The 14,067-nt window shown below is 48.3% G+C and overlaps 1 protein-coding gene across 4 annotated transcripts in view; it reads right to left on the bottom strand.

Moving 5' to 3' along the window:
* Nucleotides 1–1,185: 1,185 nt before the first annotated feature.
* GRM3 (glutamate metabotropic receptor 3) overlaps nucleotides 1,186–14,067 on the bottom strand; it is a 168,088-nt gene continuing 155,206 nt past the window's right edge. For all 4 annotated transcript variants that reach the window (XM_030563136.1, XM_030563061.1, XM_030563223.1 and 1 more), the window contains one exon: nucleotides 1,186–2,096. In XM_030563136.1, the coding sequence (XP_030418996.1) occupies nucleotides 2,023–2,096 (74 nt within the window). In that variant the 3' untranslated portion in view covers nucleotides 1,186–2,022. The remainder of the gene's footprint in view (nucleotides 2,097–14,067) is intronic.

Below are 14,067 nucleotides of genomic sequence, written 5' to 3'. Positions count from 1 at the left end.
CTGGATCGGCAGATAGTGACTGATCTATCGGGGATCGATTTATTACATCTAGTGTCGCTCTGCCATCGACTCCAGAACTCCACTGTGGTGAGAGGCAGAAGTGGAGTCGACGGGGGAGTGGCAGCGGTCAACTCGCCTCCATCCTCACGGCCAGGTATATCAACCTAAGATACACCGACTTCAGCTACGCTTTTCGCGTAACTGAATTTGTATATCTTAGGTCGACCCGCCACCCGCCCCCAGTGTAGACCTAGCCTTAGATAGATTTAAATGTTTCAACCACAATGTCCAAATACAAGAAGGGAGCTGGGAAGCAATGCAAAACCCCATGAGTGACTGAATGGGGATGTTTGGCACATAACTCCTTCATTCCACAATTTCCTGGTTTGTTTTCTAGTAAATATTTTCAAACATCTGCAGAGCCAAAACTTCTTTGAGGCAAGACTTAACACCTGTTGGAGGAAGTGTGTTTTAAAGGAAGGCGTTAAGAAATTGTGGCATGATAGACAAGGAGAGAGATGGCTTCATCAATGTCCCATAGGGGAATAGAGATCTGAGGCCTGATTCTTGTTTACTTCCAGGACCTGTACACCGCTGGAGCCACGTGTGTAAATGAGACTCCAGCCCTGGAGAGTTTACATATTCAGCATACATTGAATTGTACCTGTCTTTAACGCCAATGTTTCAAACCCCATTGGTGTTTACGCTGAAGTCAATGGAAACTTTGCCAGTGACTTCAGTGGGAGCAAGTCCTCAGCTAACATATGTTTACTTTTCTGAATGATTTATTGGAGTTAGTAGCATGTAAAATATGAGTGTTTCAATAGAAGGGGAGGGACTTTGGAACAGGGTTCTAAAGGTTACCTTATTTCTTTTGTTGAAGGTAGTTTGCAGCTGGCTTCAAGAGCTGTAGATTTCTATTTTGAATACACATAGTTTGAATGCAAATATTGCCAGAGATGCTAGCAATTTCTTTCAGGATTATCCTTCTTGTGAATATATTTTACAGGCCCCATTCTCTGGTATGCTCCAGCAGCTTTGCACTGCTCCAGTGATGCAAAGCAGCTGTAAACCTAGTTTAACTGGCAGACTTAACGGGCTGTATAGCACCTTCATGTCACCAGATCAGTAGAAATCAGCCATAGTATATGTGTAGTCTTGTTTTGTCTGTTTTTTATCTACTCTGTCTAGATTTTTATACTTCAGCAAGGTATCTTGAGTGCCTTACAATAATACATCAATCTAATGAATGATCTACCAAATACAATTGTCAATAACCATTTTGATTATGGTTTCCATATAATTTGATTAAGAAGTTCATTTAAAACGTTGTGAAAACTTTCACAAACATCAAGAATTTTTTCAATTTTTTTTGCTTTTGAAAAACAGGCCACTTTTCAACAACAAGCATCTTTGAAATTTTTCAGTGAGATGTCTTTACTCTCTAATTAAAGTCATGGAGCCAGAAGGTGGAATAGTGCGAGTTCATGTCAGCTGAGGATCTAGCCCATTGTCTTTGAGTCATAATTACCATGAAAGGAAGATAACCATGATGACAAATGTTTACAGTTTTATTAATGGCATCTTTATATTAATCCTGCGGTTTTGTGCTGAGAAAACAATCTGTTACACATAATGTAACTGTTCTATATAACATAAAAATGCAGTCTAAGTTAATTACAACAAGAAGCTACAAAAAATTTCATAGGAAAGAAAGTCACCTAACATTGCAACTGTGCTTGCAGCAAATCACTCTCCCACTTCTGAGTCAACACTGCAGAAATATGTGCACTGTAAATCATGGTTATTTACACGTCCCTTAGAACTGTTAATAACAGAGGCGCTAAAATCAGTCTAAAAAGTTCTAGAACGTCACTATATACTGTACAGTCCTCAAAAATAATTTCTTATACTGTTTCTAAAAAAGGTACTAGTTTTGTTTTTGTTGTTTTCTGGAGTGCACAACATGTGCATATTTTGTTTAACAGTCTAAAAACTCGAGAACTGAACTGCGAGTCACAATCACAGAGATGAGGTGGTAGAATCTAGGATTTCCCGTCCATTGCAGACTGTCGGAACATACATACTAGCAGATGCTGGAAGAGAAAGGAGAAAAAACAACAACCCATCATTAGCCACCTAGGAAAAAACATTGGGGTCCTGATTCTAATTTACATTCCGGTCACTTTACACCTCTCTGGAAGTGTAAAGGAGCCTGAAGGTGGATATGACTCTAATTTATTCAGAGTGGCATAAAGTAGCCTCAGTGTAAATAAAAATCAGATCCTTGGATTTTTCATGTATCTTATTTTAGGGCCTGATTCTGTGAGGTGCGGAATGCAATCCAGCCCCACTGATGTCAATGGGAGAGAAGAGCGCTCAGCACCTTGCAGGAATAGTTCATTAGCTTGCATGTGCTTCATCCAGTCCATCTTTGCATCAGGTAATACATGTCAGCCTAGATCTGAATGTAAGGAAAATGGGTTATTTTATATGTTAAAAGATTTTCCCTTCTCCATTTTAACAATTGTGTGAGTTTGCCAACACATGTACTCCCCCTTTGATAACATTCTGGCCTGGATCCCATTCACTTCCATGAATGCAAGATCAGGACCTCAGGATGTCAAATGTGTCCAGACGTAAGGGCCAGATTATGATACCTTAACTCACATTGAATAGTACTTCACTTGACAAGTAGTTCTATTGGCTTCAGTAGAGTGACTCTTAGAATATGGTGTTACTCAATGTGATATCAGTGTCAGAATCTGGCCCTAAATGCTTCTGCATCTTGGCACTGGCTATAGTGTTATCTTGTAAAAGCCTAGGGATTTTAATTTTAAAGCAAACAGTTTTGTCCATCCCAGTTAGAATTGTCCATTTGGCATCAAGAATGTGTAAGCGCACACTTTCGTTGACGTGCCAGTTCACAACAAGACAAAGCCATGTTTGCCAAGATACATTAGGTTAACAATAACAGTGACCCAGAGAAACCTGATGCCTTCATTAAAGCATTTAAAGGAAAAGCATGCATCAAGTATTGACTTTAAACTTGATCATCCAGAGTAAAAGGCAATTTATGGATAATGGATACTTAGTTTCAGACCAATTCAGTAAAGACAAAGAGTCTTATTTTTAATACAGATGAACTTTGTATGCAGCTACAGAAGACGGCGCTTTACTAAATTGTTATGAAATCAAATTATATGCTCTAACAAATGAAGGGCAGGATGGTCCAATGGTTAGGGTGCTAGCCTGGGCCTTGGGATACCTGGATTTAATTCCCTGTTCTGCCACAGATCTCCTGTGTAACCTTGAGCAAGTCATTTAGTCTCTCTCTGCCTCAGTTCCCCATCTGTAAAATGCAAGCTAATAGCACTGCCCTACTCCACAGAGGTATTGTGACAAGAAATGCTTGAAAGGTTATGAGGTGCTCAGATACTACAATAATTGGGGGCCATATAAGTACCTAAGATAGAAAGATGTGGCATATGGCAAGAAACAAGATGTCTTGCCTCTCGCACCATCTGTTGTGCATTTAGAATACACACCTCTCCTTTAGGAGTGAGAGCAAAATTAATAGTTGTTCCTAAGTTCTGTTAAAGGCAAAATATCTGCTCTGCTGGTCTTTGTAATATCACTTTAGTTTTTATAGCAGCAACCAACTGGTTTCCTACATCACCATGGAAGTGTACCTGTATTATGCAACACATTTTAAAGTGATCTGAGAGCCTGATTTGTCTGTGGTGCATGTTTTCCCATCCTCTCTCCTCATCATCTATTTGCTTTGACATTATTTGGAGTTACTGCCTTGTGTGATAGGATAGTCTGCCCCCTTAAGGCCAGCAGTGCCTAGTGGTCAGCCCATCCCTGTCACATGGTGTGTCCCTTTAAGATTTTTGGAAGATCTGATGTACCACAAGGCCAGCGCTTCCGTTTAGGCAACCTAGGCGGTCGCCTAGGGCACTAGGATTTGGCTGGGGGGGCAGCATTTTGCCTACCTCGGCAGCAATTCGGCGGCGGGGGGTCCTTCCGTGCTCCGGGTCTTCGGTGGCAATTCTGCGGCGGGTCCTTCACTCGCCCCGGGACCCGCCGCCAAAGTGCCTCGAAGACCGGGAGCTGCGGAAGGACACCTCTCGCCGCAGAATTGCCAACAACTGGGAGCGCGAAAGGACCCCCACCTAGGGCGTCAAAAACCCTGGCGCCGCTCCTGGATGTACCTACAGAAACCAAGGATATATTGATAGAGAGGAAGAAGTGTTAGGAATAAGGGGTGCTTAGGAAGAAATCTTGTCACTGTGTCTTTAAGGACCTATCCCCAGGAGGGCATAGAGGGCTGGGCAAGACTAGCCTCTCATCCAGCCAACTGGGGATGAGCTGGGAGAAGGGGTCAACATAAATGCTGCCTCCTCCCTCCAGGCAGGGCACATACTGGCAGGAGAAGGCTGGCCTGCTGAGGGCTAATTATGGATAAAGAGGCCAGCTGAAGGAGAAGTAGGCTAAATTACAACCAAGGGGGAGAGCTGAGGACTGCTGTTTTGAGGTAGTGACTATCTGAAGCATGGTCCCAGCTCCAGGAAGGAGGCTGGGGGTCTTCTGAACAGGGATGGGGGTTGACCAGAACTCTCACATGGACCCAGAGAGGAGTGACCTCGAGGGACTAATGAAGCGAGTTACATTCTGTAGAATGACTTATGTTAGGCCCCACAAAGGGGGTACGTGTTTTGAAACAAGCTAAGTCTGGGTAACTGACTGAGAGACCCTGAGGACTGCTGAGTGTAAGGCCACTAAGGGCCACCAGGGGGCGAGCTGGAGGGCAGCATCCTGTGACATCATGCCACATCAATCATCACTGCATTGTTTCTTGGCGTGCTGCTTTCATCTGCTTTCTCCTTTATCTCCTTTACAACAGCACAATAGACACACCTGACTGCTACTTATGCACAGTGAGACTTGGGATCAGCTAGGAGAAGCTAATTTTGTGTAAGTCTTTTGACCCCTGGTGGGGATCTCAAAGCATCTAGCAGACACAGAAATGAGTGTTGTGAAATGAATTACTGAAGGATGTGTTAATATCCTTGTTAGCCTGAAGTAGAATTTTGGGTTTGATTTTTTTTTAATATACTCTTTTATCCTTACTAATCTGTGTGAACACAGACTGTGTGTTGCATTTCCCACAAGCAGATGGGTTTGTTAATATAATGAGAAAAGATCAGGGATGGAGCTAAAGTGTTACAGGGTATGGTGGGAGAGTAATATATGAGTATATGCTGGAAGGCTGCCTGGCTCCTCTCTCAAGCCAAGATCAAGCAACCAGTTGGGAGGGGCAAGGGGAAAGCGGGGAGAAGATATTAGAAACATGAAAAGCTAAAGGCCTGGCCTTGGCCAGAACCCAATCTCACTCCTTACCACTCCCATGCGATACAGAAGGCGTGGTACCAAGCCTCCAGACTCACGACCCTCCAAAATGGAACATGACCATAAATTGTAAGGGATGGAACCAGGGGTGTGCACTGCAGGTATATTTGGGCCTGCTGCGGAGGAGGAGGTGGGAATAGGGACACAGGGAAAAGGCTCTGTAGCATCAGAGCTCTGGATAGGCTTGCTTGAAACTAATCCCCCCAATAAACATTGCATTGCCTGCACTTCAGATTTCTGGTCTTCTGCTTTCTGTCTGCATGACAAGAATCAGGGGAGGGGTGAGGGGAAAGCCCCTAGCAGGATGCCCAGTTAGCGCTCCAGACACATAAAAAGAAAAAAGTAGCATAAAACTGGTGTCCAAGAACCAGAGTTAAGAAGTAAGAGCTCAGCTCCTATTTGGCACCTTAAACCAATGAGATCAGCTGGATGCTGAGCACTAGTGAAAAATCTAGTCAATTTATTTAGGTCCCAAATAAGAGCTGCGACCTTTTGAACACCGGACTCGTAATAATCTCTTTGACACAGACTTCTTTCTTCAAGCCTTGGGTGAGTCTCTCAACCCCTCTCACTTTTCTCATGTGTAAAACAAGGATCTTGGAGTCATCATGGATAGTTCTCTGAAGATGTCCACACAGTGTACAGCGACAGTCAAAAAAGCAAACAGGAATCATTAAAAAAGGGATCGAGAATAAGATGGAGACTATCTTATTGCCCTTGTGTAAATCCATGGTATACCCACATCTTGAATATACTGAGTAAAGATGTGGTCTCCTCATCTCAAAAAAGATATATGGGCATTGGAAAAGGTTCAGAGAAGGGCAACTAAAATGATTAGGGGGTTGGAACGGGTCCCATGTGAGGAGAGATTAAAGAGGCTAGGACTTTTCATCTTGGAAAAGAGGAGACTAAGGCAGGATATGATAGAGGTATATAAAATCATGAGTGGTGTGGAGAAAGTAGATAAGGAAAAGTTATTTACTTGTTCCCATAATATAAGAACTAGGGGTCACCAAATGAAATTAATGGGCAGCATGTTTAAAACAAATAAAAAGAAGTTCTTCTTCACACAGTGCACAGTCAACCTGTGGAACTCCTTGCCTGAGGAGGTTGTGAAGGCTAGGACTATAACAGGGTTTAAAAGAGAACTAGATAAATTCATGGAGGTTGTTCATTAATGGCTGTTAGCTAGGATTGGTAAGGAATGGTGTCCCTAGGCTCTGTTTGTCAGAGGGTGGAGATAGATGGCAGGAGAGAGATCACTTGATCATTACCTGTTAGGTTCACTCCCTTTGGGGCACCTGGCATTGGCCACTGTCAACAGACAGGATACTGGGCTGGATGGACCTTTGGTCTGACCCAGTATGGCCATTCTTATGTTCTTATAGGAGTACTTGTGTACCTGCTTTGCTGAGATGTTAGGAAGAGAAAAGATGTAGTGCTTGTAGTAAGATGAGGCCCTGAAACATAAATTCTTGTGTCAGAGGCCCAGTCTGAGGCCTGAAGCCTGAACTAAAGTACTTCCAGGCATTGCTAAGCAAAAGCTGGGCTGTGAGCCAGAGGCAGGCCCCGTTCACGGAAGTTGGCGAGAAGAGGGTTGTTAGAAGCAGGTGCATCCACACATAAGTGCTAATAAGAGGAACATGTGCCAAGATGACATCAGGACACTCCACAGACATAACAAGGAACAGGCAGGTGCATCTTAAAGACAGGGTCAAAAGGACAGCATGATGGCTAGATCTAGCTGTTTGAAGCAACATGATCAAAGGAGGAGACAGCACCCTAATGAGCCAAAGGGCTGTACTTCAATATGTCAGTAGGGATGAGTAATCTGTCCTGTAACAGTATAAAAGTAGGTCCCGGAGTGCGCATCTTTGTCTGGCGTAGGGGGCAGTGGAAAGTCTCTCCATTGACGAAGCTGTGTCCATTGCCAGGGGGCACATATTCGTAGTATGTCCTGTAGAGTCTATAGGAAACTATTATTGTGCTTCATTTGACAATAAACTTGGCTCGGGTTCCTTCATACCTTACTAGAGTCTGTGGTCTTTGGGGATTCTCTCGGGATTTGCTGGGTCAGTTATCTGTGCAGAGCCAGGACAGCACACATTGGGAACACGCACGCAGCCGACTGTTATCATCATGGAACAAGAGAAGAGCACCACATCGGTAGCTACTAACAACAGTGCTATGAAAGTGATATATATAATTTACAAACTCCTTTATCTTTGCTGAACTGATATACTTTTTTCTTTGGAAAACAATCCAAGAACTGGTTGTCAGTAGCTAAGTCAATTTCTGCTGACTTCCTGTGTTTGCTTCCTGTGTGTGTGTGTGTGTGTGTGTGTGTGTGTGTGTGTGTGTGCGCGCGCCTCCTTAACTTCGACACCTCTCTCTGGAGAAATGACTTTAGAAAAGCTGCTGATTGTTCTGATGAAATGTTGGCTAAGCACTTAAAAGGCTACCAGTTCTCTCTGAGATCTTCCAAGGTTTGCAAAATCATCATGAGGATCTCAGGAGTGATTTGGTGCATCTCGCTTGCAATATTTCACGTTGCAAACACCATTTTAAAAATAGTGGATATGTTTTCTCAACTTTTTTTTTTTTCTTGGAAGGACACATCATTGGAACAGAGGAATACCCTTCCAGGGGGATAAACAGCTGCTTAGGAGTTTGTGATGGGGTGTACTTTCCCCTCACTGGACAAGAAGGGGTTAATCCCACACTCTGGGCAGAGGAAGCCATGCCCCCTCACTTCTACTGGGCATGCTCCAAGTGCTGGTTCACTATAAAAGGGAGTAGCCCAGCTCATTCTAGGCTGACTACCAGAGAGGAAGGATGCATGCTGCTTGCTCCAGACTGGGAGAAGCTGAAGCCCCAGACGGTGAGAGCTGGTGACACTGAGACCCAGGCAGATGCCTGGATATCTGTGGAGGCCGGAGTCACTTGGAGGTAGTGCAGCCTGAGGAAACCGGATACCCTGAAGATGTCTAGGCCACAGAATCAGGGAATATGGTAGGAAGAAGCCCAGGAAAACTAGGCAGTGGACTGGTTAGCAAACCGGGTTTTGAGTCAGCGTTTTTCAGCCGGATCCCTGCTGACCTAGTGGCATGCACATTTACCACTACCAGGGCCCTGGGTTGGGACCTGGTGGAGAGGGAGCGCCCAGGTTCCTGTACTCCAGCACCTCTCTTTCCACCCATGGGTGGCCCACTTCCCTGAGTCTGACCATTGGCAACATAACCCCGCTAAGGAGGGAAAACTTATTTCTTCTGGCCACTAGGCCATACAGCCTGAGTGAAAGCGTGATTGCATTGGTTCTGGCCACTAGACCACACAACCAGATTGAAGAGGTCAGCTATGCTGACTGTGGCCACTAGGCCATACAGCCCAAGTGAACAGGTGATTATATTGACTTCAGCCATTAGGCTGTACTGCCCTGATGACAAGGGTGACCATATTGACTCTGGCCATTGGGCTGTATTGCCGAGGGTAAGGACAGACAGGCAGACTTAACTGTGGGGCCATGATGCCCTTGCCTCGGCAAAGGGGGATGGGGTGTACTTGCTGCATGACAGAGCTTTACAAGAGTGGACCGTTGGATGCAGCAGCATGAGAAGTAAAATAAAGGGTTGACTCTCAGTTTTGGGGGACACAAGGAGAGGTGTTTGCATTACATACATATTCCAAACTGCAATGGAGAACTGCTCCTGTTAGGCAGCTGCTATTGTCGTCTGCATAGCTTCTACTACATCCTCAGGAAAGCCAACCTCTATGCTCTCCCCAACACAGTGCTTCATCCCCAGGACCGGCTCCAGGCACCAGCTTATCAATCAGGTGCTTGGGGCGGCAACTCCGGAGCGGGGCGGCACTTTCAGGTGTTTGCCGGCAATTCGGCGGAGGGTCCCTCACTCCCGCTGGGAGCGAAGGACCTTCTGCTGAATTGCCGCAGATCGCAATCGTGGCTTTTTTATTTATTTTTGGCTGCTTGGGGCGGCAAAACCCCTGGAGCTGTCCCTGTTCATCCCTCACTGTCCCCTTCCCTTTCAGAGGAGGCCTGCAGTGGCAGGTGTCCCCCGTTCTTCCTGTCCTGAATAATGAAGAGTCCAATTCAGTCCTACTAAGGGCATCAACCTGAGAACCGCTCACATGAGTTCCCCTTTTTAGGGCAAACACAGCAAACCACATCTATGGAGAGAAGGAAGGCCAAATGATTGGCTGGACCAGCTGCTGCGCGTGTGTGTGTGTGTGTATGTGTATATATATATATATATATATGTGTATATGTATATGTGTATATGTATATGTATATGTATATATGTATATGTGTATATATATATATATATATGTATATGTGTATGTATATATATATATATATGTATATAAAATAACACACAGGGCCCTGGTTATTAGACTGAATTTCTAGAGCAGCAAATGGACGCTTGGCGAGGTTAAGTTACCTACTGTCACCCAGCAAATCAGTGGCTGAGGTGGGAGTAGAATCCAGCAGTTCTTCTTCGAGTGATTGCTCATATGCATTCCAATTAGGTGTGTGCGCGCCGCGTGCACGTTCGTTGGAAGACTTTTTACCCTAGCAACACTTGGTGGGTCGGCTGGGCACCCCTTGGAGTGGCGCCGCTATGGCACCGTATATATACCTCAGCCGACCCGGCCACCCTTCAGTTCCTTCTTACCACCCGTGTCGGTCGTTGGAACAGTGGAATGCGGCTTAGCTGACCTCCACCTTCCCTAGCTACTCATAGTTTCTTTTTGTTATCGTGTACATAGTTATGGTTCTTGTAGATATATAGATAGATAGATAGACAGATTTAGTAGTAAGTTCTTACATTAATAATATAGTTAGCTTAGTGGGGTTCGGGGAGTAGCCCCTTCCCACACCCGGTGCCGGAGCTCATGCCCGGCTCACCGGGTTTCAAACCGTGCTCGGCCTGTCACAGGCCGATGCCAACAGGAGACCCGCACGACTCCTGTTTGAAGTGCCTTGGGGAATCGCACTTAACAGCTAAGTGCCCTATTTGCAAAGCTTTCAAGCCGTGAACTAAAAAGGAGTGGGACATCAGACTAAAGCAGCTCCTCATGGAGGCGGCCTTGACACCGCCACCTTCAGCACCGAGCGCCGGTCAGTCGGTGAACAGAGGCACCCCTACGGCACCGGATTTCACCGGTACGCCTAAAGACTCTCGCCACCGGCTGACACCGGCACCAAAGTCGACTCCACGTCGCTCCCTCTCCCCGAGGTCGAAGAAGGCCAAGACTCCTGCTGCATTGGCTCCAACCATGCTGCAGCCAGAGAGCTCTCCCAGTTCGGACCGCCTGGTGCCGATACCCGCCACGGCACCGACTAAATCAGCACCATTGATTCTGGTCCCACAAGGGCCGTTGAGTCCGGTGCCTCATAGCTCCCCGGCGCGTGCTGTGGTAGAGCTCACCATGCCATCCACGCCAGAGGCATATTCGGCGGCGAGAGACTTAATCACCTTGACGGACTCGGCACTGCCTTTACCCCCGGCACCACCGGTGCGGGTAATCCAATCTCGGGGCAAGCCGACCCTGCCTAGACCACTGTCCGTCAGCACAGCGGACCGGTACCGCTCAAGATTGCGATCCCGTAGACGCTCCAGGTCGAGACGACGCTCTCGCTCTCGACGACGCTCGCAGTCCCGGCACCGTTCCCCTACACGGCACCGGTCAGACTCGCGGCACCAGTCGGACTCCCGCTCTCCACCTCACTATCCGTCGCACCGCTCCAGTTCTCGGCGCCGATCCAGGCACTGTACCTCTCGGAGCGGTTCACACCGCAGAGACTCGAGATCCCAGTCGACCTCCTAGCACCGATCTGGTCGCAGATCCCGATCTTGATCCCGGTACCGCTATGAATACCGGCACCGGTCTCCGTTAAAGAAGGGAGCGAGGTCCATCAGAACCTCAGCCTAAGGTTTCTCTGCTCCTCCATGGCCATCCAGACAGTCGTCGGTGTCCTCTCACGCGGACAGTTATTACGACCCAGGAGTGAGACATGGAGGGGCCCACCAGGGTCTTCCAGGAGGTCTGGTCTCAGGACCTGGGTCCTCACCAGTGGTCCTTTTGGACACCCTGGGCATACTATCAGGCCCAGAGTGCTCCATTGCTCCAGACTCGTTCCGCTTCCTCAGAGCATCGAGCTCCAGAGGCCACCATTAGCCGTCCCCCTCCAGCTGGGACAGAGGAGCAGATAACCCATCCACCAGGTTCCCCAGTACCACTGAAGCAGGAGCCGACCCAGGAGCAAGAGGCCATCCAGGACCCCCTCATCCCTGGCGTATCATCCTCTTTCTCCCCAGATGAGGCAGTGGTGGGGACCTCATCATCAGGGCCCCCGCCGATAGACATCAGAGCCCATCAGGACCTCCTTAGAAGGGTGGCGCTCAATATCAATCTTCCCATAGAGGAAGTCCTGGAGGTCAAGGACCCAGTTGTCAGCATCCTGTCGGCAGATACCCCCACTAGGGTGGCTCTGCCTTTCATCAAGACCATCCAGGCCACTGCTGACACCTTATGGCAGTCCCCAGCCTCCATTCCCCCTACGGTAAAGGGAGTTGAGAGGAAATATATGGTGCCCTCTCGGGGGTATGAATACCTATATGTTCATCCTCCTCCCTCCTCATTAGTTGTCCAATCGGTCAACGAGAGGGAACGCCATGGCCAACAGGCACCAGCCACCAAATCAAGGGAGGCTAGGTGGATGGACCTACTGGGCCACAAGGTATATTCGGCAGGTGCCCCGCAGCTCTGGGTGGCCAACCAGCTGGCTCTCCTGAGCTGTTGTAATTATAACACCTGGACGGAGGTGAGTAGATTCACAGATCTTCTACCCCCGGACTCTCGCTAGGAATTTGCTGCATTCCTTGAAGGGAAGAAGGTGGCTAGATCCTCCCTCCAGGCTTCTCTCGATGCGGCCGACTCGGCAGCCAGAACTCTGGCCTCAGGTATTACCATGAGGCGTATCTCATGGCTGCAGGTCTCCAACCTGCCACCCGAGCTCCAATACACCATCCAGGACTTAACCTTTGATGGCAAGGGTCAGTTCTCTGAAAAGACCGACCCCAGGTTACAGAGTTTAAAGGACAACAGGGTCATCATGCGCTCGTTGGGCATGCATACACCTGTGACCCAACGCAGACCCTTCCAGCTCCAACCTCACCGGCCTTACTTTGTGCCCCAGCACAGACAAGACTTCAGCAGAAGGAGCGGGCGGGGTGGCCGTAGACGCCAGTCCGGATCCCAAGGGGATCAAAACCACGGCCCCCCAAAAGCACCCCCGGGGCCTATGTCTACCTTTTGAAGGTACGCACGAGAACGGCGTACCAGTTTCAGGACAGAATCCTTCTCCTCCCTTCTCCAACCGCCTCTCCTACTTCCTCCCGACGTGGTCCCAATTGACCTCAGACATCTGGGTCCTACGGATGGTGAAACAAGGATACCACCTACAATTTGTTTCAACCCCACCTTCCCACCCCCCAACCCAGTCCCTCTTCAGGGACCCCTCTCACGAGCAAGTCCTCTTACAAGAGGTGCAGTCTCTCCTCGCCGCAGGAGCGATAGAAGAGGTACCGCCAGACGAGAAGGGAAAAGGGTTTTACTCCCACTACTTTCTAATCCCCAAGTCCAAGGGAGGCCTCAGGCCCATCCTGGACCTGTGAGGTCTCAACAAGTTTATGGTCAAGTTGAAGTTCCGCATGGTCTCCCTGGGGACTATTATCCCGTCCTTGGATCCTGGAGACTGGTATGCCGCCCTTGATATGAAGGACGCGTATTTCCATATCGCCATCTTCCCTCCACACAGGAGGTGTCTTCGCTTTGTAGCCAGTCACCGGCATTTCCAATTCACAGTCCTCCCCTTCGGCCTCTCTACGCCCCCAAGGGTGTTTACGAAGTGTATGGCTGTCATCGCCGCCCACCTCCACCGGCGGCAGATACATGTATTCCTGTATCTGGACAACTGGCTCATCAAGGGAACCTCCCAGACGCAGGTCAGACAGCATGTGAACATAATCACGGACCTGTTCTCCTGGTTGGGGCTGCTCCTCAATGCGGGAAAGTCCACACTGGTTCCCACACAAAGGCTGGACTTTATAGGGGCAACCCTGGACTCCACTCGAGCCAGGGCCTACCTACCTCAGCCATGTTTCCAGATGCTCACGGTAATCATTCAAGGTCTGCAGAACTCCCTGGTCACCTCGGCTCGCACGTGTCTCGGCCTACTAGGCCACATGGCCGCCTGTACTTATGTGACAAAATATGCCAGGCTCCACCTCCGGCCCCTTCAAACGTGGCTCAACTTGATCTACCGTCCGGGCAGGGACCCAACAGACACTCTAGTGACCGTTCCCCCGAGCACCTTACGCTCCCTCGACTGGTGGCTGACTCCTTCCCTCCTTCCCTGGTGTGTGCAGGGCTACCGTTTCATCTACCACAGCCCTCGCTGTCCCTAATGACAGATGCGTCATCTCTTGATTGGGGGGCTCACCTAGGTCACCTTTGTACCCAGGGCCTTTGGACATCACAGGAGCTGTCGCTCCACATAAATGTCCGGGAGCTGAGAGAGGTCCGCCTCACGTGCCAGGCATTTCAGCAACATCTTCATGGCTGTTGCAT

This window comes from Gopherus evgoodei, chromosome 1, assembly GCF_007399415.2.
Source record: "Gopherus evgoodei ecotype Sinaloan lineage chromosome 1, rGopEvg1_v1.p, whole genome shotgun sequence".
In the NCBI taxonomy this organism is placed as follows: domain Eukaryota; kingdom Metazoa; phylum Chordata; order Testudines; family Testudinidae; genus Gopherus; species Gopherus evgoodei.
Note: the sequence above shows the minus strand (reverse complement) of the source record. Positions and strands in the feature narration are given on the sequence as shown.